Raw genomic sequence first — 26,769 nt, 5'->3', positions numbered from 1 at the left:
GAAAGGTGACCTTTCCTCATGTAACAGCTGGAGAGGGATCACCCTGTTATCCATTCCAAGCAAAATCCTGTTATGTCATACTCTATCGAATTAAAGCAAAATTAAGACAAAATGCTTAGAGATGAACAAGCAGGATTTAGAACAAGATGGAAGTGGATTGGACACACCTTAAGAAAACCTAACACCAACATAACTAAACAAGCTTTAGAATGGAATCCACAAGGCAAACGCAAGAGAGGCAGACCGAAAAACACATGGCGTAGAGGGATCAATGCAGAGCTACAGGCCATCAATAAAACATAGGGAGAAACCAAAAGAATAGCCCAAGACAGAAAAAAGTGGAAAGCTACTGTGGTTGCCCTATGTCCCCCATGGGATGAAGTGGATTAAGTAAGTAAGTAATTAACGTGAAAACCAAACTCTGTAACCCCACCCCCTTTTTTAAATCATGCAAAATAAAGGTTTCCCCACGTGAATCTGGTAGAAAATAATTTGGATAGAATTAAAGAGGTGAAATTTTATGACACTATACCATTTGAATATAATCAAAAAACACAAGAATGATTTCATATATCATTCTATCACTTTTATTTTCAAAATACAACACATGTATTGGCAAATAAGTATTGCACAGAGCTTATTCAAAACAATGGAATTGAGCTGTTGACCCACTTGTTAATAATAAGGTTACAGAGCACACTCTCACTGCAGACAACCACTTAATTATTAGTTCATCACCACCTTCCATCTGGCCTACCCCTGTAATCCTATACATCGTCAGACAGAATAAGCCTACATGTTCGATCTCTCATGGTTTCAAATACCAGATGTGTACGCATGATAAGCATTGCATTAAGAAAAAGAATAGTACTTGAACATTCACATATTTATCACTGCCTCATGTTAAAACAAACAAGCAAAAATGTAATACTTTGTATCTTTAAAAAAAAAAATCTAACAAAACACTTGACCAGAATCTTTTTAACTGGCGATGAAAATCTTAAAATTTCTGAGAAGAATTTCATCACTCTTCAAAAGATGTCAACATGAGCATTTCCTTAGAATAGCTTGTAACAATAAATACATTTGTACATGTCTAACTTGCGACAGATCACTCAAACAAATGTACATGTACATACAATTTATGGTCCCACCATTCTAAAATAAAACAAATACAAAAATAAGTGGACATTATGCTCGACTAATTGTTCTTCAAAGTAAATGGCAAAACAACAAGCGATCCCAACTGACAATGGCAAGCCTTAACAAAAAAAAAAAGCATAGATGAAATTTGTGTCTTCATGCATATCTAAAGTGTTTATATTGCATTGCATATATACAATGTATATACACACATGGTCTGTTTCTTTCACTTGTCTAAAGTAACTATTTTGCACATTCTAACTAATACAACTGATAATTAGCACTGTTGTTGAATAACAGATTTTGATACCTACATGTGCATGTATATTAATACAGATAATGCTGAACAACGTTTTAACGACCAATACATTAATTCTGTAATATATATACAGCCTTTCAACCTAACATTAACATACAAAATAATATGATTAAACTTAATACGATATCAGACATATTTCAAGTACATAAAATATTTGTGTGGTTAACTTTTGATACAAAGAAGACATGATTTGAAAAAAATATATAGATAAATGAGTATTGCATTGCTATTGCATATAAAGTAAGGTAAATACAAATTGAATGTACTTTAACATCATATAATATACATATAGGTATGTTTGAGGACGTTAAGCACAAAGCCATTAGTGTTTATCAGATGATGTTAAATCACTTCTAAATCCCAATGAAACAATAATAAAATAGCATGTGAAATTTGTGCCCTGTATAATTAAGCTGAAACCAAATGAATGGAGAATTTTTTTTTGAAGCCAAACAAACAGATGATTTGAATTCCTAACTGTGAACAGGACAGAGAAAGAAATATCCAGTGGCTGGTGTTTATAAAGTACAAGTGCATGTATGTAGCAATATGAACCAAGAAATAACATGACTAGGAGTGTAAGTTATTTGTGGCTACTTAAAATGTTCCTGACAAAAAAACATGGATTTCATAAAACATCTACATATATATATATTGATATACTTATTTGTATATTACTGGTACATGAACAATTTGAATATCTATGGCATATGAGACTAATAATTTTATAATACACTGCATCTCGCTGTACTAATCTATCATACCGTTAAATCAACTTTCATAACAATTTGTGTAGTAATTGTTTCATAATGAAATTTCCTATGAAGAAATTGACTATATTAAATACAGTAGTTTTGTGACTGAGAAAAATAAAATACATTTTGTACAGTGAAAACTAATAGAGTAAAATTGTGAAAAAATTATATAGGTCTCAATGCCATATATAAGAAATATCTTCTGACAGCAGTAATTCTATAAAACATCTAAAATTAAAGCAAGAAAATTATACATCCTACAAGTAACCTCTGTCTGTAACATCACACTACTGAACATCACTACACAGTACTCTGCAATAAGAACAAAAAATCATATGACACAACTCTCAATTGACACCAAGGCAATGATCTCATGGAATCTAAGTACTTATATAACAGGAAATCATAAAGAAATACTGTATAAATAAACTAACTCCCACACTTTATTGTCTCTAATCGCACACACACACTTTCCCCCATATCACAGTTTACATTTGGACAATTTTCTATAAAGCCAGCTTCCATGGTAACAATCGATTACCATAGATACCATAGCCTTCTAGTCTTCTTTTGAGCCAATTTCCCCATTAGCAAGAAACGAGTGAGTGCGACCCTGTGTTCCCTGCTCGCTGATAAAAAACGCCATCAGGCGGTCGTAAATTTCAGTCCGAACTGCTTTCGTGAATTTCGTGACTAAGCACAGCGTTGTCAGTCCAGCGAAGACAATGTTGCACAACATGATGATGTAAAAGTTCCCTAGCCAATCCATACTTCCAAAGTTACCGATCAGGTCAAAATTTGTTAAACCTGGAGAGAGAGAGAGAAGATTGTGAGAGAAATATTGCCATAACTTTTTAGTTACTGCTGCTTGGCACAATGACTGTGTTAAATATATTCTACACATTTTCACACATTCTAAATGAATAACACGAACAACCAGAAATATTACCTAGCGTCCTTGACATAATGGGTAGTGCTGAGCTGAGGATAAGCAGGACAATGCAGTTTCCTATGACTTTGACCATTGGTGTTTCGTGTGGAACTGGACGAAGACTTCGAAAAAATGGTAAGCTGTAAAATCCTAATACAGAGGCTAACATCACATATCTAATCAGTGCTAAGGAACTAAATAAACAACATTTAACAAAGAATTTGAAGATATGAACAAAGAACAGGCTAAAATATTTCTGTCAATTTGCTTTGTTGAGTTTCCCCATTCATGACAACTGTAGATGTTGGGATTTACTTCCAACACTAATGCTGTCTAAGCACATGTATGTACAGTGTATATAGCTTGATTAACTTTTCCTGTCAATTCAATAAATTTATTAGACCTAAAATAAGGATACAAAATAAGGACTATTTCCAAAGCTGCTCCAAATGAACCCAAAGCCGAAAGAGAAGCCATTCCTAGGACAGTTTCCTGTAAGAATAACAGATTATTTTGTCTTTAGTGTTAATACAAGTAATCCATCAAACACAGATATGTGTACCATATAGAATGAGAGAATAGGATCGCACATTGTGATTTACCTTAGCTCCAACTGGTAAAGCTTTGATACCAACAAGTAACAGTAAAAAGTTATGAGCCACCATCAACACACATAATACCTGAATAAAAAAATATCATCATGCATTTGTGAAACACAATACCTGCATCACAACAAATTCAACTGTGGTAAATCTGGCTGAGAATGACCATGCAGCAACATAGCAATAACCTTGACCTGTCAGTTACCAAGTAGGAAGTTTGTATGATAGTTCATACATGTAAGTTATGACCCAGACAGACAAAAAACAATACCCCCCTCCCCTCAGATCTTGTATCTCGGGGGGAATAAAGAGTGCACCATGTAGCAAAAAAAAAAAAAACATCCTCAGGTGTAAACTGCCTTATATTTCAATGGATATTTACCACCCTGGTACAGTGTACTGAGAATTCAACAAGTTCTATGAACATTGAAATACATGTCCTAAACAATAAAATCAGCTTTACAAGGGCGAGTCAATAAGTAACCAGCCTATCATGCCTTCTTTCAATACATATTTTATACATGGGTACAAAATTGCACGCATATCGAGTCATTCTTTAACAAGATATTGAAAGTCAAACATGGCTAGTGATGCAAAGGCATGCTTTTCATCTAAAGTTGAGTACCGTGCTATAATTCGGTACTTGTATTTAAAAGGTAAAACAGGCAAGGGAATACACAGTGAGGTAACCGATGTTTATGGGTCTTCTGCACCATCTTATGCTCAGGTTAAATTCTGGGTAGGGGAATTAAAACACAGTAGAATGTCTTTAGAAGATGAAGCCAGGTCTAGACACCCACTGGATGCCACCAACGAAGAAATGTGTAAGAAAGTTCGAGATCTGGTATACTCTGATAGGTGAATTCAAGTGGAAGAAATAGCGCAGGCATTAGGCATTTCACTTGGTAAGCATTTCAACCATCTTACATGATCGTTTAGGTATGCGCAAGCTAACAGCCAATTGGGTCCCCAAATCCCTTAGCGATGAGCAAATGGCAACCAGAGCATCAGTATGCAGCGCCTTGTTGAAGCGTTTTAGGTCAAAAGATGGTTTTCTTTTGCGTCTGGTGACTGAAAATGAGACTTGGGTTCATTATTATGAGCCAGAGAATAAAGCTTAGAGTCGTCAGTGGGTAGGGCCTTGGTCCCTGAGGCCAAAGAAGTTCAAGATGCAACCATCTGCTGGCAAGGTGATGGCCACAGTATTTTGGGACACAAAAGGCGTTCTTATGCTGGACTTTTTACCCAAGAGAAGTACATTAACTGGAGTGTACTATGCAAATTTGCTAGACCAGCTGAGAACCGCCATCTGTGAAAAATGCCGAGGTAAACTCTCTAAAGGTGTTTTGCTGCAACAGGACAACACAAGAGTCCACACTTGCAATGGATGCTGTAGAGCGAAATGGGTATAAATTAATTCCACATCCTGCCTATTTGCCTGACCTAGCTCCTAGCAACTTCTTCCTATTCCCAAACTTGAAAAAGGATATCCGTGGACGTCATTTCCAGTCTGACAAAGAAGTCGTGGCGGCAGTTGAGGAGTGGGTCAATGGAAAGGACTCTAACTTTTTCAGTCCTGGGCTGATGGCACTTGAACACCGTTGGCCTAAGTGCATCACACTAGAAGGCAATTACATCGAAAAAGAAGAGGTGGATCTCAACCGGAAATAAGTTAGGCTGGTTACTGATTGACTTGCCCTCGTAGATATCAACTAGTGTGGAATTAATTCATTATTCTCTATCATACAATGTATATCATAAGATCAGAACTATAAACCCATTGGTTATATATGTACTTACTGTTAAAGCCAACAAAAGCAGCATAACTAGGGGATAACACAGATTCCTCCAAAATATCGAGGTTTTACTTCTCTTCTCTGAAGAATAAAATATAACGGTCAGTTGTCAAAAGCATTGAAGAATTAAGATTGAAAATTCTACATCTATTTTATGTGAAACAAACTATGATTATAAAGTCTCCCAAACAAAGCACTGGCTCCATTTAAGTTATCTTTAAAATACATGTACCAGTTTATTGTGTAAATGTTTTGAAGAACCAATATTTTAATCAACATTGTTGAAGATGTTTCTATCAGTCCATGTTCTGAAGTCATATTAGTTTTATGATCAAGGTCATAGGTTAAGGTCATTGGACATGTTGGAGTCCTAAAGCCTGTTCAGCAGAGCGGGCGCCTGCGAACATTCTCAATATAATCCTTTGGTGCTAGAGGCGAGCACTTGCGAGCACCCGCTCTGCTGAACAGACTACTGGTTTATAGACTCAGATTACATGATATCAATATCTTATGTGTGTACAGTTTTTTTTGTTTGTTTGTTTGTTTGTTACTTGTCAAATCCTTTCTCATTATAATAATGCATATATATATGCCTTGTTTCCTTGCCCCTTCTTATATGTGGTTTTATTTTTCTACTTGCCAAGTGGCCTTTGGGTGGGGTTAATCCAATTCATTTTGCCTTGGATTCATGGCCTTGATTTGTTGTTGCTACCCACCCTTTTTTGTGGGCAGGCAATACTTTTATGCTAGTTTTTTTTACATATGTGTATGCAATAGGGGGTCATCTTGTTAGATCCCCTATCGGATGTTTTTATTTTGTGTATATATGTTCTCTTTCTCAATGTTAATTTCATAGATGTATGTAGTATTCAAATATAGCTGTCAAATTCCAAAAGAAGGCCACAGTGACCTACTTTTTGGTCGACACACTTCAAAGACTCAAGATGCATCAACTGACAAAGTTTGATAATTGAGAAGTCAAATAGTATCTGAAATATTCAGATATAAACGTCAACATTCCAAAAGTAGGTCACAGTGACCTACTTTTTGGTCGACACACTCTGAAGACTCAACATGCATCAACTGACAAAGTTTGATGATTGCAAGTCAAATAGTATCTGAAATATTCAAATATAGCCGTCAAAATCCAAAAATAGGTCACGGTGACCTACTTTTTAATCAACACATTCTGAAGACTCAACATGCATCAACTGACAAAGTTTGATAATTGTAAGTCAAATAGCAGGGGTTTCATTAATTTTAAAGGCTGGGGGTACCTCCTGATTCTCAGGAGGTACCCCCAACCTGAGGGCGAGGGGTCTGAATTTTGTGTTAAAAGGGCTTTTTTATCTGTAAAATTGAGGGTTAATATTGGTTGAAACATGATGTTAAACTGTTGTGACATGTTTATTACTTAATAAAAATGCAAATATTTTAAATAAATGATGTTGTAAATATGAAAGTTTTTGTTTTCTTTATTCAAAGTTGAATGGAGTGCAGTCTCTTTGACTGATTCATTTTCATATTGTTTTGGTTTTCTGTGGCTACAAGTATTTGCACAAGACATCATTTTGCTTAGTATTATGATTTTTGTTCTAGCAACTGAACATGAAATAATTTTCATTTGGTTAATTCAGATCTTTGATTTATCATTTTTACCTTTATTTTTCTTTTTGTTAGAAGCAAAGTAATCTGTAATAGATTTTCATTTTGACATCGTGACAATTTTATCAATTATTTTTTCTTCAATGTCAATTTTACGCTTGATTTCTAACGGTAAGAGATGTTATTTAAAGCGCTCGTGTGATTTCTTTTCGGTACTCTCTAAGTTTATCTTTCAGTCAAACGGAAAAAGCAATCTCTCACCAGAGGGCGTTACGCTACGCTCCACAACACCTCTGTTATCGTCTAATTTACAAGAATTTTGTAAAACAGAGCGTCTTTGAAAATAAAATAAATCTGCATCATTTTCATAAATAAAACATACATTTATGAGTTAAAAACACATTGGTAGGTATCGAAACGCTGTATTACGATAGTGCAACCTCCATTTTTATGGAACTATTTTGTCTTGTCAAATGTATTATTTCACTTTCACTTCGTAACTATGGACTCTACATTAAAAAAAACTAGCGAGATTATAATGATGAAAATCTGACATTGCACAAAGAACAGAAACGTGCCTTTCTGTTGGAGTCAAAGACGTCACTTTGTCCGAGCGATATCATGTGTTTAGCCGAACTATTTATCAGACGATAACAGAGGTGAAAGTGAAGCTTGCGTAGCGTGCCCTCTGGTGAGAGAATGCGGAAAAAGCTGTCGAAATGACGCGGACCTCGAAGAGAGCACCAAAACAAACTCGATCAACCGAACGCAACGAATAGAAAGTTTTCAAGCCAATTTTAAGGCTTTTATGAAGAAACTTACGATTAAAATTATTTTACAATATTTTTTTTTGCAAGCGATTTTTTCTGCCGGTACTTAATGCAATTGTAGGCGGGTAAAAGTACCGGGTACCGGCTCTTAATGAAAGCATTGAAATAGTATCTGATATATTAAAATATAGCCGTCAAATTCCAAAAGTAGGTCACGGTGACCTACTTTTTGGTCAACAAACTATGAAGACTCAAGATGCATCAACTGACAGAGTTTGATGATCCTAGCTTTCATAGTGTCCAAAATATGCATCTAAAATTGAAAATGTGAAATTTGAATGTCTGCAAAATTCAAAAAGTAGATCACTGTGATTTACTTTTTTTATAAATATGTTTCGAGGCCTCTAGACGCATGAACTTACAAGGTTTGATGATTCTAAACCTCTCGGTATATGAAATAACAACCTAAAATGTATTCATAAATGATTAGCCATAAAATTCAGAAAGTAGGTCATGGTGACATACTTTTCACAAGACGCACTTCAAGGTCCCATGATCCATCAACTGACAACTTTTGATGATCATACGCTCAAAAGTGTCCAAGACATGCATCAAAATCCATTTCATAATAATTACCTGCGAAATTCAAAAAGTAGGTCACCATGACCTACTTTTGAGACAACATGATATTAGGTCCTAAGATGCATCAACTGACAAAATTTAATGATCCTAGTCCTTATACTAAGCAAAATATCAAAGTTTTAACAAAACAAAATTTAAGGTTAACTTTGAAGTGACCTTGAGCCCACACCCTTTGCCCCAGGATGATGCCTTGAACATTTTTTTTGATCTACAACCTATCCTCATCCTTATGCATAAGTTTGGTGATAATTTGCCCAGTGGTTCTTGAGAAGAAGATTTTTTAGCAACCACTACTATTGTTTGCATTTTCCTAATTATCTCCCCTTGTTAAAGGGTCACAACCCTAGTTTTAGTACAAATGAAAGCCCTTGGGCCAAGGATACCCTGTGATGAATTTGACAAAAATTGGCCAAGAGGTTCTTGAGATATAGCCCTTTTCCCAAAAAGTTGACGCACACCGCACGCCACACATGGTCATATGATTAGCTCTTTGAGCCTTCGGCTCAGAAGAGCTAATGATATAACCTACTTGAAAAATTCCAAGTAAAACATGCAAAACAAGTGTAACAAAGTGAGAACGGATCTTAACCCAGAATATATTTTTCTCACACAATCACCAGTGTGAGATTGACTTTACCCATGTGAGACAGCCATGTGAGATTTTTCTGTCTCACACTGCTGCGATGTCATTTGATTGTGACGTCATATATTTTCTATGATTTACGTTACACGGTGAAGATTTACGTTACACAGTGAAGTAAAAATATTTTGCATTGTTATCTTTAAATTTCTGGTGGACAACCTTGGGGTTTTTAGTTTACACTTACAGTGTAAACCATTTTCGGGTATGCTCTTTCTGCCTATCTAATTAGTTTTTGCATCGAAGTTCAAATGAGGATTTTGATAATCTAAAATTTTCTGAAAGCTCCTAATTTTATGCACTAAACTGTAGTTAAAATGTGAGAAAAATAATCCTTCATTATTTACTCGTGTGGGATAGGGAAATTCCACCTCTGGAACAAGATTCGCTGTCTAGGACTCGGCAAAGCCTCGTCCAAGACTGCGAATCTTGTCCCCTCGGTGGAATTTCCCTATCTCACACTCGTACTAATGAAGGATTCTATTAGTCTCGCACTGCTGCGACGTCATTTGATTGTGACATCATATATTTTCTATGATTTAAGTTACACGGAGAAGATTTACGTCACACGGTCAACGGTGAAGAAAAAATATTTTGCATTGTTATCAATGAATTTTAATTTATATAGCTTTCTGGTGGACAACCTTGGGTTTTTTAATTTACACTTACAGTGTAAACCATTTTCGGGTATGCTCTTCCTACCCATCTAATTAGTTTTTGCATCGAAGTTCAAATGAGGATTTTGATCATTTAGAATTTTCTCAAAGCTCCTAAATTTATGCACTAAACTGTAGGTAAAATGTGAGAAAAATAATCCTTCATTATTCACTCGTGTGGTATAGGGAAATTCCACCTCTGGAACAAAATTCGCTGTCTAGGACGAGACTTTGCAAATCTTGCCCCCTCGGTGGAATTTCCCTATCCCACACTCGTACTAATGAAGGATTCTAATAATCACCAACTCATGGATATCTAAGTTTTTGAAAGTCCCAACAACTTCGACATACATGTACTGTGGTTCAAATGTACTTTTTTTTTTACCTAGTTCTTTCAAAGTCTTTTGGTTGTTTTCTAACTGTTCAATAAGATCCTCCGTTGACAAATGTCCATTAGCCAGCCTGTCAGGAACTTGTTTGTCTGTGAACAGCAAAGAAAAAAAAGTAATTTTTTGTGGATTTTCAAGTCCTTCTTTCTTTGGGCCTAATGGCTGCACAGTGTAAAACTTAATATCTGCATCCACTAATTTACTATTTGTATGTCATTTAATACCTATGACATTTCTATTCCTTACATTATTGTCTTTGTATGTCATTAATACCTATGACATTTCTGTTCCTTACATTTATTGTCTTTGTATGTCATTAATACCTATGACATTTCTGTTCCTTACATTTATTGTCTTTAGTGAAGGTCAGCCTCCGTCTCAATTCTGTTTCTGTTAAACGGACTATGACCAACTCGTTTTCTACATCTTGAAAGAACTGCAATTAAAAATATATAGAAGTCAGTCAAATTTCATCATACGAATTGCATGCATATAATTATGTGTGCACTTTATATTTATCAATAAACCCTGTAAATAATTTTATTTATTATATTTTTATGACTTTAACAGCATACCTTTGGTTTGACAATGAGTTCCCCCATCACAGTAAACATTCTAGAGAATCCTACAGGGGTACACACTAAAAATCAGAGTAAGCAGGGATCAGTATCAACACATGTAACACATATGTAGTACGTTATTCGCCTTGCCTTCTATGAACTCTAACCACCAGAAAAAATTCTGTTAATGTAAACAATTTCAGTAATAAATCTATGAAGTGCTTTGTTTTGTCCAGGACAAATATGTAAATATGAAAGATAAACAATCAAAAAGACGTTCTGGACACCATCTTACTATCTAAATAATGATACTTGCTGTTTAAAGAAATTTAGACAGCAATCATATGACATCCGAGCCACTTTGGCTCTGTTAAATTTTTTTTAACCCTCTTTCATTCCATGACAATTTTTTACCCCATATTATGACCCTAACCTAGCCGTTTAGAGACATGACATCATCAAACTTGAATCCACACCACATGGGTATGCCTTGCTGTTGTAAGAGTTCTAAAGAAGATTTTTAAAGATTTTCCCTTTATTTTCAATGCATTGTGTAAAATTATATTCCTGATTTTAGCCGCACCCTAACCTAAGGGTCCAGGGAAAAAAACCAACAACAACAACCCAAACAAGAGGCCCACGGGCCACATCGCTCACCTGAGTCACCTTGGCAAATATCTGAAGACTTTCCATATATAGTTGCATGTAAAACCTTAGTCCCTATTATGGCCCAAACTACCCTTTGCAAACTTGAATCTACACTATGTCAGAAAGCTTTCATGTAAATGTCAACTTCTTTGGCCCAATGGTTCTTGAGAAGAAGATTTTTAAAGCTTTTCCCTATATTTGTATGTAAAACTTTGAACCCCCCCCCCCCACACTTGTGGCCCCATCCTACCCCCCCGAGGGCATGATTTGAACAAACTTGAATCTGCACTATGTCAGAAAGTTTTCTTGTAAATATCAGCTTTTCTGACTCAGTGGTTCTTGAGAAAAAGATTTTAACTATATATTTGTATGTAAAACTTTGATTTCCCTTGTGGCCCCATCCTACCCCTGGGGGCCATGATTTGAACAAACTTGAATCTGCACTATGTCAGAAAGTTTTCATGTAAAAATCAGCTTTTCTGGCTCAGTGGTTCTTGAGAAGAAGATTTTTCCTATATATTTGTATGTAAAACTTTGATCCCCTATTGTGGCCCCATCCAATCCCTGGAGCCCATGATTTGAACAAACTTGAATCTGCATTATGTCAGGAAGCTTTCATGTAAATCTCAGCTTTTCTGGCTTAGTGGTTCTTGAGAAGAAGATTTTTAAAGTTTTTCCCTATATATTTGTATGTAAAACTTTGATCCCCCCTTGTGGCCCCATCCTACCCCCGGGGGCCATGATTTGAACAAACTTGAATCTGCACTATGTCAGAAAGTTTTCATGTAAAAATTAGCTTTTCTGGCTCAGTGGTTCTTGAGAAAAAGATTTTAACTATATATTTGTATGTAAAATTTTGATCCCCTATTGTGGCCCCATCCAACCCCAGGGACCCATGATTTGAACAAACTTGAATCTGCATTATGTCAGGAAGCTTTCATGTAAATCTCAGCTTTTCTGGCTTAGTGGTTCTTGAGAAGAAGATTTTTAAAGTTTTTCCCTATATATTTGTATGTAAACCTTTGATCCCCCCTTGTGGCCCCATCCTACCACCGGGGGCCATGATTTGAACAAATTTAAATCTGCAATATGTCAGGAAGCTTTCAGGTAAATTTCAGCTCTTCTGGCCCAGTGGTTCTTGAGAAGAAGATTTTTAAATGACCCCACCCTATTTTTGCATTTTTGTGATTATCTCCCCTTTGAAAGGGACATGGCCCTTCATTTGAACAAACTTGAAAGCCTTCACCCAAGGATACTTTTGGCCATGTTTGGTTGAAATTGGCCCAGTGGTTCATGAGAAGAAGATGAAAATGTGAAAAGTTTACAGACGGACAGACAGACAGACAGACGGACGCCGGACAAAATGTGATCAGAAAAGCTCACTTGAACCTTCGGTTCAGGTGAGCTAAAAAACCATGAAAACAAAATTGAATTGACACAATTTGGGAATGTCTGCATATTCATATGATTTAGAGTGGCCCTGCTACTCTCAATCATGTAAAATGTTGAATCTCAATTTAAACACAACCCTAGTCAAATATGAATCTGCAATACATTGGAATGTGGTTGTTGTTGTCGGTTCCTTTTTATTTCCGTGCAGAATTTCGGGTAGTGTCCACACTAGTGGGACCCCTTCCAGGCATCTGGCTAGCTGCACGCATGGCAGATCTCACCTCAGATGCTTGCATATTATGAATAATCATGGCCAGTGGTTATTGAGAAGATAATTTTCAAAGATTACATATATATATCCCCAGGTAAAACTTTAATACCCTGTTGTAGCCCCACCCAACCCATGAGGGCGATGATTTGGACAAACTTGAAAACTAGCTGCGATTTGGTAATCAAAATTATATGGTTAATAAAGTAAAGATTACAGAAGCAAACTTTGGATACTTGACTTACACATGAGGATGATGACTCCGAGGAAGGAGATACAGGAGTACAGATAGGGGAGGTAATACGACCAGATGTCTGTAAGTAAACAAAGTCGTCACCCACAACAATAAGATAAAAGCAAACAATAAAACAGAATGGCTTTCCCTGAGAAAAAACAATTGATTAACATTACAGACAATAGTTCTAACATTAATACCAAACAGTGTTTCTTGACTGTGCTTGTTGCCGTCGAATATGGCTGAGGCTACCCAGGCAAGACCAACCATCAGGATCCCTACCAGTACCAGCAAAATAAAGGCTTCGTACACCCGGGACCAGATACCCTAAAGACCAGACAAATTAATGCATACACTGTACAAGTCTGATTGATATAAATGCATATGATAATACTGTAATTCCTTATTATGCACACGTAATACGGGACTTTCGAGATATGGATCCACTCTGACTTTTATCGGGCGTTGAACATAATTTGTAGGGCATGTCACTTCCGGATTACAATAACAACTAAGTAAACAAGCATGGAATACTTCAATTGCTATCAAATTCCTGCATATAAATGCTATCTTTGAAAGAAAGGAATCACTACAACCATTTTATAGGAAAATGCATTTGATTAAATTATGTGAGTTGGTGAGGGAAATAAATCTAGGGAAAATCTTGAGGATATCGGTAAAACTTCACATCTTGCATCCAATGATATGCGTCTAAACGCGCCTTTTCCCTTCCATCTAATTTACAACCAGGTACTAAGCACCAATAGTGACTTGGATTGACATTGTAGAACTGCGTATAGCTCTTTACGGACCATCTGTTAGCAAAACACCATTTGTATCGATGTCAACTTTGCCCTACAATTGGTTATTATCACGTGACTTTGGTGTATAAATGTCGAATATAATCGATAATTCCGGAACATCCCGAAAGTTCCGTATTGCATATAAATATTGATGTGTAATACACTCATTGCTATAATTAATTAATTACACCTGTAACATGTGTATATTAATTTGTCTACAGTAGATTTTTTTCTCCATTTTTTGAACTAGGATTTTCAAAGATTTTCTTTGAAAAATGAGTTTTACCTTTTTGAGTCCTACAAATCCTTCCGACTCTGTGAAGAAGTAGGCAAAGGGCATAAAGAAGAACAGGGACAGGTTTGAAATCAGGAATATGTTGTTCCAGAAACCTAAAAGTACATTTAAATCATTAATGTCACTCTCAAGACACATGAATTTGATTTTTTTTAAAACATAAATTTCAGATTATTAAACATTTCAGAAAATTATAACATCATTTTCAAGTAATAAGTAAATGGGCTTATTTTTGGGTGCCCGTGTTGATTGTTTGCATACTCTCCTTCTAGTGTTTCATTTTCAGAAAAAAATTGACGACGTACTCTATATATATTAGCAAATACCGCAAAATTGATGGCACAATCTACAACCGGAAACGACAACACGAACACGTAAACAAAAGGTCACTGATTCTGGTCAGTCACCGAAATAGGGCAGTCAACGATACATATCTCAATACATGCACATTTTACATGAATCTATATGCCTTTCTCAGTATCACAATACATGTATAAATTTACATTTCCTTCTGTTTTCTATGTGATAACCTGTTGAAGTTCCAATGTGTTCATTTCCCCACAACTTAAAACTGGATGTAAATTTCTCAGTTCATGCAAAATGAGAGGTCAGTGGAAGGGGACTATGGAAATTAACATGGAATGCCATGTGTATTTCAGTATTTATGATTTCAAACATGTAGGGAATCACTGTCTAGTTTGTTGAGTACATTGCATATGAGGTGATTAACTTCAATAGAAAACAGATTTGCCGATATGCAAATGATCAAGTTTTCCATTGTAGTTAATCACCTCACCTACCCGACACATGACAGTGATTCCTTAAGAACATGCTTCTTTGGCAACACATGTCCATTTCTTGGGTGTTTCATGGTGAATGTGTACATTTCATGATAATATTTTGAATCATTACCAATAATCAGTGAGGAGTTCAGCCACTGTACATAGTAACTGTTGGGGTAGAGCAGGAGGACCTCATTAGAGACAATGGACACCGGGAGAAGGAGGATCGCCCCCACCGACACGGACAACGTAAACGTACACATCCACAGTCTGTAATGTAAAGAGTATTAGTTAGGGGGAAATAGAAAAGTACTCCGTAATGTAAAGAGTATTAGTTAGGGGGAAATGGAAAAGTACTTCGTAATGTCAAGAGTATTAGTTAGGGGGAAATAGAAAAGTACTCTGTAATGTAAAGAGTATTAGTTAGGGGGAAATAAAAAAAACAGTACTCCGTAATGTAAAGAGTATTAGTTAGGGGGAAATAGAAAAGTACTCCATAATGTAAAGAGTATTAGTTAGGGGGAAATAGAAAAGTACTCCGTAATCTAAATAGTATTAGTTAGGGGGAAACAGAAAAGTACTCCGTAATGTAAAGAGTATTAGTTAGGGGGAAACAGAAAAGTACTCCGTAATGTAAATAGTATTAGTTAGGGGGAAATAGAAAAGTACTCCGTAATGTAAAGAGTATTAGTTAGGGGGAAATAAAAAAGTACTCCGTAATGTAAAGAGTATCAGTTAGGGGGAAACAGAAAAGTACTCCGTAATGTAAATAGTATTAGTTAGGGGGAAATAGAAAAGTACTCCGTAATGTAAAGAGTATTAGTTAGGGGAAAATAAAAAAGTACTCCGTAATGTAAAGAGTATTAGTTAGGGGGAAACAGAAAAGTATTCCGTAATGTAAAGAGTATTAGTTAGGGGGAAACAGAAAAGTACTCCGTAATGTAAAGAGTATTAGTTGGGGGGAAACAGAAAGTACTCAGTCTGTAATGTAAAGAGTATTAGTTAGGGGGAAATAGAAAAGTACTCCATAATGTAAAGAGTATTAGTTAGGGGGAAACAGAAAGTACTCAGTCTGTAATGTAAAGAGTATTAGTTAGGGGGAAATAGAAAAGTACTCTGCAATGTAAAGAGTATTAGTTAGGGGGAAATAGAAAAGTACACAGTCTGTAATGTAAAGAGTATTAGTTAGGGGGAAACAGAAAAGTACTCCGTAATGGAAAGAGTATTAGTTAGGGGGAAATAAAAAAAGTACTCCGTAATGTAAAGAGTATTAGTTAGGGGGAAATAGAAAAGTACTCCATAATGTAAAGAGTATTAGTTAGGGGGAAATAGAAAAGTACTCCGTAATCTAAATAGTATTAGTTAGGGGGAAACAGAAAAGTACTCCGTAATGTAAAGAGTATTAGTTAGGGGGAAACAGAAAAGTACTCCGTAATGTAAATAGTATTAGTTAGGGGGAAATAGAAAAGTACTCCGTAATGTAAAGAGTATTAGTTAGGGGGAAATAGAAAAGTACTCCGTAATGTAAAGAGTATCAGTTAGGGGGAAACAGAAAAGTACTCCGTAATGTAAATAGTATTAGTTAGGGGGAAATAGAAAAGTACTCCGTAATGTAAAGAGTATTAGTTAGGGGAAAATAAAAAAGTACTCCGTAATGTAAAGAGTATTAGTTAGGGGGAAACAGAAAAGTACTCCGTAATGTAAAGAGTATTAGTTAGGGGGAAACAGAAAAGTACTCCGTAATGTAAAGAGTATTAGTTGGGGGGAAACAGAAAGTACTCAGTCTGTTATGTAAAGAGTATTAGTTAGGGGGAAATAGAAAAGTACTCCATAATGTAAAGAGTATTAGTTAGGGGGAAACAGAAAGTACTCAGTCTGTAATGTAAAGAGTATTAGTTAGGGGGAAATAGAAAAGTACTCTGCAATGTAAAGAGTATTAGTTAGGGGGAAATAGAAAAGTACACAGTCTGTAATGTAAAGAGTATTAGTTAGGGGGAAACAGAAAAGTACTCCGTAATGGAAAGAGTATTAGTTAGGGGGAAATAAAAAAAGTACTCCGTAATGTAAAGAGTATTAGTTAGGGGGAAACAGAAAAGTACACAGTTTGTAATGTAAATAACATCAGCTAAAAGAATATAGATTATAACTCAGTTTGTGATATAGACAATATTGATCAGGGGTAAATAGAAAATAAAACATTCTGTAACATAAACAACATTGGTCAGAGCAAATTGAAAATAAGTCAAATTGTAATATAAATATATGGTAAATAGAAAATAAGTATGGTAGTATATTTCTGCTGTCACTCGTCAGAAAATTAGGTTGACTTGTCAGTTAATTATGTTAACTTGTCAGTTAATTATGTTGATTTGTAAGATGATTATGTTGACTTTTTAGTTAATTATGTTGACTTGTCAGTTAATAATGTTGGCTTGTCAGATGATTATGTTGACTTGTTAGATGATTATGTCAACTTGTCAATTCCAATTCTCTTTTAATCCTGATATATGTTATTACAATTAATGGCATTTACTGACATCTACTTTCCATTTATCTGACAAGTCAAAATCACTATCTGACAAGTCGACATAATTATCTGACAAGTCAACATGAATTAATCATATGACAAGTCAACAACAAAGGTCTGACAAGTCAACAAAAAGATTTGACAAGCTAACAAAAAGATCTAACAAGTCGACATTTGATCTTGGTAAGGGTTAAGCTTATTAGATCATTATGTTGACTTGTCAGAACATTATGTTAACAAGTGGATAGCACATTTTAAGCATGAAAGCATTTTTACGATTTACCCTTTTAAACTTTTTATTATCTGATAACTGATAGGTTGACTAGGTTATCTGACAAATGATGTTAGAAATATGCCACCATAGGAAATTGAAAATTATAGACAATGGGTCAGAACAAAATAGAAAATGATTCAGGCTGTAATATAAACAGCACTGATACTGGGGAAAGAGAAAATAGAAAATGATTCAGGCTGTAATATAAACAGCATTGATACTGAGGAAAGAGAAAATAGAAAGTGATGCAGGCTGTAATATAAACAGCACTGATACTGGGGAAAGAGAAAATAGAAAATGGCATTAGTTAGAGGGGAAGAGAAAATAACTCAGACTGTAATATAAATGACATTAGTAAGAGGGAATTAGAAAAGTATGACATGTCGGAAATAATGAACTAGACAGTAATGATTTCTAGGAGATTATTGATTTCAATCATTTAAGATCAGAACAATGTAAATGTAGTCACATACATGTATTTTGTTAAAACACAAAATTGAAAATAGCTTACGCAATCCTGTAAACCACTGCATCCTCTTCACCTGAAACACAATATGGAGGTTCATTTAAAACACAATATAGAGGTTCATTTAAAACACAATACGGAGGTTTATTTAAAACATGATATGGAGGTTCATTTAAAACACAATACGGAGTTTCATTTAAAACACGATATGAAGGTTCATTTAAAACACAATATGGAGGTTCATTTAAAACACAATATGGAGGTTCATTTAAAACACTATATGGAGGTTCATTTAAAATATCTTTCAGCAGTCAAAACAGCAATATCAATGAATCTTTTCAACAAATATGTCTGTGACAACTTTGAAATATAGGTCTTACTTATTGTTGCAGCAGGACACAGCATGCTAGAATTAAGTCATATTGTGAAAAGTTGTGCATAGATAAATAGATTAACAAATCTTACTTTAATACCCAAGCCTGAAGAATGTTCACCTATATAAGACCTTCAAAAAGACTCACGCTGATTTGATTTGACTGTGATGTATTTTCTGATGAAACATTTGCAATGCACAATACATCTCATCACTGTGATATACAAAGTTTTATCAACATTGTGAAGAAATCAGAGTTTAGGTGATGGTAAATCAAGAACTAGTGAAAAGACTGCATTGTTATTTGACAGTAAATCTATATAATCTGTCTGTAAGGACATGTTTTTCTATCAGTGCAGAGAAGACAACCGGTGCTACAGGAAGAGTGTGACAAGTTTACCATTGACTCCGTTACCAACACACTTCCTCGTAGTGTTAGCTAGAAATGTCAGAATCTCATGAATATCACTTCGTACATTTGATCATTATCATCTTTTTTCCTGTTATGTGTCAGTCTATTCCTAGAGAAGTGTTTACATTTAAGTTCACAAAATCATAACTAATATGACAACCTCATGTAACATATCATACATAGTGACTAGACTTGTAGTGTGGTTGGAGCTAAAAATGCATTACATGCTAATTATTGCCAGAACCAATTACAATGTTGGTCCATGGTAGAATGTAGTGCTAAATATCAGAGATTCCTCTATAATTGTACAATTAACTGGGTAAAAAGCTGGATGTAAATACTAGATTTAACACACCTGCTGATGAGATGTCTTCAGAATCTGCAGTTTTGAAGTGTCTCACTGTCACATAGGAACTCACATAGAGGAAAATAAACAACAGCAGGCAAATCTGGAAGATCAACAACACCTTCACCTTTTAAAACATACATGCATCTCTACATAAGTGTTGATGTACATGAGTGGGCATAAATTGAATTCCAACTGTACCCTGTCAAAAAAAAATGTTCATGCTTTAAGCAAAAAGGTCCATGGCATTAATATAATTATTAATGGCATTAATATAATTATAATGACAGATAATTTATAACCTGGGGTATAAATACAAAAACTCTTCAATGGAAAGCTCAATCAAGTAAAGCATTAATCATTTTTAAACCAAGAGGCCCATGGGCCACACTACTCACCATGGCCTTGCTGTTGTTCAGTTATTGTGATTTTTAAAAGATTTTTCCTTCAAGTTAACTCCCATGAAAAAAATTGACCCCCATATTGTAGTCTCAAAGGGTCACCACATAACCAAACTTCAATTCACACAACATAGGGATGCCTCAATATCAATATGACTAACATGATCTGGCTGTTCTGGAGAAGACCAAGGTCACTAGGTCAAAGATCAATATATGAAATGAAAGGTCTTGCCAAAAGAATATATATATACAAAATATGAAAATTCTACCTTCAATAGTTCAGAAGATATTGAATAGGTTGTTTTCTTCAAAGTAGGATATTAAACTCCAAGGTCAAGATCACAAGGTTGAAAACTTTGGTGCCATGAAAAAAGGTCTTGCCACAAGGAATGCACATATAATATATAAAAGCCATATCTGACACTCATCATACAAATGTTATGAACACAAAGTTAAAGTTTCGGACAGACAGGACAAAAACAATAACACCCCCCCCCCCCACAACTATAGTCAGGCTTAAAAAAAATACCCATATACTATCTCATCATGCTACTATACATGGAATTTTCTACTTGATGTTCCTGAGTAAAGAAATATTTTTATAGATTGCGAAACTTTTTAAGGATTTGACCCAACCCTCTCGCCCAAGGTGATCATACAATTCACAATTTAAGTTCCCCTTAACCAAAAGATATTCTATACCAAATTTGATGAAAAATGGCCATGCACTTTAAAAGGAGTTGATCAATGTTCAAATACAAATACGCACAATGGATAACAACAGACAACCACAAATCGTGACTCAGGTAATAAAAACAGATTTTTAGCCTCCTTTTGCTCTTTCAACAGTGCTATCTTAAATGTACTGCAACCCACGCATCCCCCTACAGCTCCGATTTATATGACCATTCTGTCAATTAACAAAAAACACTGATAATTAATGATATCTTTTATATCTATTTTAAAAATATTGATACCTGTATTAAATTATATTTTGTGAGGGCTAAAATTTTGTAAATTTCATGGGCAATTCTATCTTATGAAATTAAAACCTACAAATGAAATGCATGAAGTCCCTATAAATGTACAGAAAACATATCCATGTAATTACACTTCAATGAAATTGTAAAACCTTGGCAATCCATGAAAATTTGGTGCCCAAGATTTAAAATGATTCAACAGTAAGTGATAGGAATTAAAAGTCCTTGCCACTCTAGATAAACAGGTATTTTCATTCATAAACTGTTTATTCATCTGAGTAATTTAAATACTGATAACGGAGTTGACAGTGCTTGGGCATAAACTCCAAACATCCACATTGTTTGTATCTGTGTCAAAATGCATGTCAAACAAACACACATGAACATATATAAGTGGATGTGACCCCATTGTACACATGGAGCTGTCCAAGTACACAGAGCATTTACACTCCCTTCTGTGTGATTGTAAACAAGACAATGATGCATGTTAACAAAAGTTTAAAGTACAGCACGTGCACATAAATTAACTACGGTTAATACAAGCTGTAATACATGTACACTGCCCATTTGAAGTAAAATAACATTGCATAATATCGAGTGAAATGGTCTACCATCATAGCTTCTTATTCAATGATCATTGATTTGACAGCACTCTGATGTTGAATGTAACTGTACCACGAATGTCCTAGATTAGCTCTACAAAGGAGGTTATGTTCTGACCTGTCTGTATATGTGTGTTGATGTGGAAGTGTAAAAAATATTACGTGAAAAATACTGCATGGATTTTATTTAAATTTCCTCAAAAGATATACTTGCTAACTGACAAGAGCTGATTAAATTTTTTGAGCAATATACGCATCATAACAGCTGTGATATACTGGACTATATGAGAGGAAGTTGCACTGCCTTAATAGTGAGCTACATTTAAAACACACAGGTCTATGAAACCATTCTACTGTTTAAGCACTTTATTACTTATAAGGAATGCAGAGTTTCAGACGAGTTCTGTTGAATTCAATTTTATCTTTGTGTGTGTGTGTGTGTGTGTGTACAAATTCCACCTAACACTCTATCATTATGGAGCTTTTAAGTTTTAACAAAATGCCTTAATAAATTTCAAATTAAAATCCAGACAGGATTCAAACCGAAGACCTTCGCATGGAAGACAGAAGTTCTATCCACTGAGCCATTGAGACCAAAGACAAACACTGGAAAAATCAAACAATAGCTGTTTTACGTGACAAAATCTATACTAACTAGTATTATATAGTACAAACATGTAGTATTTATTTGTATCTTTATAATTCATTTAAAACTTGTTTCGCTCGGCACCAAATCTATTGGTACTCGAGAAAAGTTTACCAACATATACTTATATTTAAACTGGCCCTTACTGAGGTGGATTTCAAGTAGGTCAATATCCACATGCCTTGCCATTCCTTACAGGCAATGGCCCTCGGACCCTAGACTCCGTTACTTTTATTGGATGGAGAAGTACTTACAACATTCACCTATATGTAGCTATCAGTAGCTCAATGCATTGAAGTGTTTTAAAACTGCTTCATGTTACCTTAAGAGTCTGGGAAACTCAGTGAAGGTTTGCAGTCTCTATATGAATGCTTGTTTAATCTGCAGTCTCTACACAAGTACTCATTTAATCTGCATTAATTTGTAGGAATATGTACTTAGCTTTAGGCCACTTTAAAAAGATCTTTGTTTGCTTTTACCCAGTTTTAGTCAGTTTTCATTTGAAACTGAGGAAACTATACCACAGACATACACATGTATCCACAAAATTCACATAAAATCAGACATTTAAAACTGATAATATCTTCTGAAAAAGTATATGAAAAACTTCTGTGTTGGTTGGACTTAATTAGGTCGGTCAGGCTTGGACAAGCTTCACTCTTACATATGCTTTAACTGGTTTGAATGAACTCTCATCTAATAAAAATTTTTAATGCCATAGAAAACAGGAAAATATCTATATGTAATGTGTGCTATAATAAACTTCTAACACTGTCAGCTGTATGATAGTTTTTTTCCCCTTCTAAATAAAATGGATGTTTAATAGCCTACACAAGCTTTTGACGTTTCTATCAATCCACACGCGTTATTAGGGAATTCTGTAACAATTTTATCGTCCGTTGGGAGTGTTTTGACAATAGGTATTCAATGCAATCAACATTTTAGCACAGCACAGAATTCAATAAATCCTGAACTGGTTTTTTTGGAAGAAGTCCAGAACGACAAATCTGGGATGTTTATCGAATATCAATTACCCACTCACATTCTATTAATGAATTATTGCTGACTACTTTGAATATTTGAGAATGATATTAGTGAATACCTGACATAGTTTTAGTTTACCACGCTCTGAAAAGTACGACCAGAGCATAATACGGTTCTTTAACGATACTGCCCGAGTTATGTGTTCAAAATTCACTCTGTTTCACTTACAATATATTCCCGAACAGCGTTGTGGAAAACTTGTTCCCTGATATCAACATCTACATCTTCCGACATATTTTCCTTCAAACAATCTTCAATAGAATATAGTATTCATTCACGATCAAACTCTTCAACATGACGCTATATTTTGTTGTCATTCCACCATGCTATTGCCTTTCTATGAAAAATATCGAGGAGTTTCGAGTGTGGGGGTCAATGTATATTTGCGATTACGCACAATTCACCGAACCAAAACGAATAAATAATCTTTCCTTTTTCTTTTAATTTGAAATGCAACGTGTCATTAGAGATTGTTACATCAGTTAAAGGGGCATTAGCTGGGAAAGTGATGGCAACCACTTTTTCTCTCAAAATCTCTTAATGGCAAAGGAATATATATATTAATGACTAATAAAACTGCGTTAGATAACTGCGCTTTTCAATAGTGTAAAAAAAATATATATACACATGTATATAGTCATGTTGACCTAAGGATCGAAGAATTATGTTTGAAATAATTAAATATTGGTGTTATTAGTGAAATCATAATATAGAACAATTTTCATTGAAATCAATTTTTGATACCAAAACGACAGCTAGTTAATGTAATGCCCCTTTAACCTTAAAAAAAACCCACGACAATCAACAGAATAAAATCAATGCAACAATTTTATCATACTGAAAAGAAGACGCAAAAGAAGAAAAGGAATAGTCACCAAAACATTTTGATATTTTATGGAGGAAATTACACGTTCTGTTTTGAATATGTAATTATACTTCTCTCCGAAATGATACAGAATTAATAAACAAGAGAGAGAGAGAGAGCGAGAGAGAGAGAGAGAGAGAGAGAGAGAGAGAGAGAGAGAAAATGTGAGGATCAAACATTGAACCACCATCCCTAACAAACAAACAAACAAATCATTTATCTCACCCACATGCACTTGTTTCTGTAAATTACTTACGACCTCTGTATACTAATAATAACAATAATTATTATTAGTATACAGAGGTTGTAAGTTATTTACAGAAACAAGTGCCTGTGATCTCACCGTACAGCAGGTTTTCAAAAGAAAACAGGCATGTGACAATTTATCTACATGTGCTTTGAACATTTAATGATTTTTTATTTGATAGGTCACACTTTTTTTTTATGTCAGTTGGAAAAAAAGTCTGCACGGATACATGATCATAGGAACCCAAATTATGGATAATACTACCCCCCCCCCCCCTTTGATATTTTTTGGTGGCAATAATTTCTCTGAAGTGTGTGAATTTCCTGTCTATCTTATCCCTCTTTCAATTTATGTAATCGTTTCACGCTTTTTGTAAGCTTTAGGGATTGGCCTTCTACCGGTATAATGAATATAGTGGTGGTAGCCACTGTAGATCTTGCTAGGCATGTACCTGTTTTGAATACCATGTCAAGCTGTCGCCATGTGTCACTCCATGAAGAGATACATTTCCTTTTTCAAAAGAAACATTTGATGCAAAACTACAAACTAATCGTATCTTATAATTAGTTCCGAAAATGAAATGGACATAATGCGTAGGTATAATTGAATTGTTGGTTTTACTTGCCGATTTGAAAGGTAATGATTAATTAAAGTAGCTTTTCCTGAACTGCAGTTATCTCAAAAGATTTGTGCTGAAAGTCTTTCACGAACAGTTGAACTTGAACGATGTGATCTAGCGCGCCATTGTGTGTAATGAAAATTAGGTGTCAAATTCATTAACTTTGATTTCTCGAATCCTCGGATATCTCGAAGTTTTTCCTCGGTCCTATACCAAGTTCAAGATATTGAAGTTTACCTGTACATGTGCTTTTTTTTCTACCTCTCCAGCTTTTTCTCTCGATCAGTCAATCGTTCTAATGAAATTCATTAAAAAATACCATTTATATGTATATTAGGTATAGTAAAATAACATTTATATGTATATTAGATATAGTAAAATGACATTTATATGTATATTAGGTATAGTAAAATGACATTTATATGTATATTATTTATAATAAAATGACATTTATATGTATATTATTTATAGTAAAATGACATTTATATGCATATTAGATACAGTAAAATGACATTTATATGTATATTATTTATAATAAAATAACATTTATATGTATATTAGGTATAGTAAAATAACATTTATATGTATATTAGGTATAGTAAAATACCATTTATATGTATATTAGGTATAGTAAAATAACATTTATATGTATATTAGATATAGTAAAATGACATTTATATGTATATTAGGTATAGTAAAATGACATTTATATGTATATTATTTATAATAAAATGACATTTATATGTATATTATTTATAGTAAAATGACATTTATATGCATATTAGGTATAGTAAAATTACATTTATATGTATATTATTTATAATAAAATAACATTTATATGTATATTAGGTATAGTAAAATAACATTTATATGTATATTAGGTATAGTAAAATACCATTTATATGTATATTAGGTATAGTAAAATAACATTTATATGTATATTAGGTATAGTAAAATAACATTTATATGTATATTAGGTATAGTAAAATAACATTTATATGTATATTAGGTATAGTAAAATGACATTTATATGTATATTATTTATAATAAAATAACATTTATATGTATATTAGGTATAGTAAAATGACATTTATATGTATATTAGGTATAGTAAAATACCATTTATATGTATAATTAGATATAGTAAAATGACATTTATATGTATATTAGGTATAGTAAAATAACATTTATATGTATAATTAGATATAGTAAAATGACATTTATATGTATATTAGGTATAGTAAAATGACATTTATATGTATATTATTTATAATAAAATGACATTTATATGTATATTATTTATAGTAAAATGACATTTATATGCATATTAGGTATAGTAAAATGACATTTATATGTATATTAGATACAGTAAAATGACATTTATATGTATATTAGGTATAGTAAAATGACATTTATATGTATATTATTTATAATAAAATGACATTTATATGTATATTATTTATAGTAAAATGACATTTATATGCATATTAGGTATAGTAAAATGACATTTATATGTATATTATTTATAATAAAATAACATTTATATGTATATTAGGTATAGTAAAATAACATTTATATGTATATTAGGTATAGTAAAATACCATTTATATGTATATTAGGTATAGTAAAATGACATTTATATGAATATTAGGTATAGTAAAATAACATTTATATGTATATTAGGTATAGTAAAATAACATTTATATGTATAATTAGATATAGTAAAATGACATTTA

At 33.9% G+C, this 26,769-nt stretch overlaps 1 protein-coding gene across 1 annotated transcript; it reads right to left on the bottom strand.

Annotated features, from left to right (window-relative positions):
• Positions 1-564: 564 nt before the first annotated feature.
• On the bottom strand, positions 565-23,669 carry LOC125646078 (protein LMBR1L-like). The gene is made up of 15 exons (XM_048872216.2): positions 23,471-23,669; positions 19,639-19,732; positions 18,544-18,574; positions 15,362-15,501; positions 14,441-14,544; positions 13,552-13,678; positions 13,362-13,430; positions 10,824-10,888; positions 10,594-10,684; positions 10,245-10,340; positions 5,551-5,627; positions 3,751-3,828; positions 3,567-3,640; positions 3,167-3,324; positions 565-3,024 (listed from the first exon to the last, which is right to left on the bottom strand). Exons 1-15 carry the CDS (start codon positions 23,534-23,536, stop codon positions 2,777-2,779), a joined length of 1,518 nt encoding a protein of 505 aa, XP_048728173.1. The 5' UTR covers positions 23,537-23,669; the 3' UTR covers positions 565-2,776.
• Positions 23,670-26,769: the final 3,100 nt, after the last annotated feature.

This window comes from Ostrea edulis, chromosome 6, assembly GCF_947568905.1.
Source record: "Ostrea edulis chromosome 6, xbOstEdul1.1, whole genome shotgun sequence".
Taxonomy (NCBI): domain Eukaryota; kingdom Metazoa; phylum Mollusca; class Bivalvia; order Ostreida; family Ostreidae; genus Ostrea; species Ostrea edulis.
The sequence above is the reverse complement of the archived record's forward strand: the minus strand, read 5'-3'. Positions and strand labels throughout refer to the sequence as shown.

What these genes read in the sequence shown, in the direction of transcription:
- LOC125646078 (XM_048872216.2), bottom strand. Translation starts at nt 23,536, where the DNA reads ATGTCGGAAGATGTAGATGTTGATATCAGGGAACAAGTTTTCCACAAC. An exon ending in GAACTCCTCACTGATTATTG is followed by an intron (nt 14,545 to 15,361) that starts GTAATGATTCAA and finishes ATGTACTTTTAG; the next exon opens with GTTTCTGGAACAACATATTC. An exon ending in CATTATGTCAAGGACGCTAG is followed by an intron (nt 3,025 to 3,166) that starts GTAATATTTCTG and finishes CTCTCTCTCCAG; the next exon opens with GTTTAACAAATTTTGACCTG.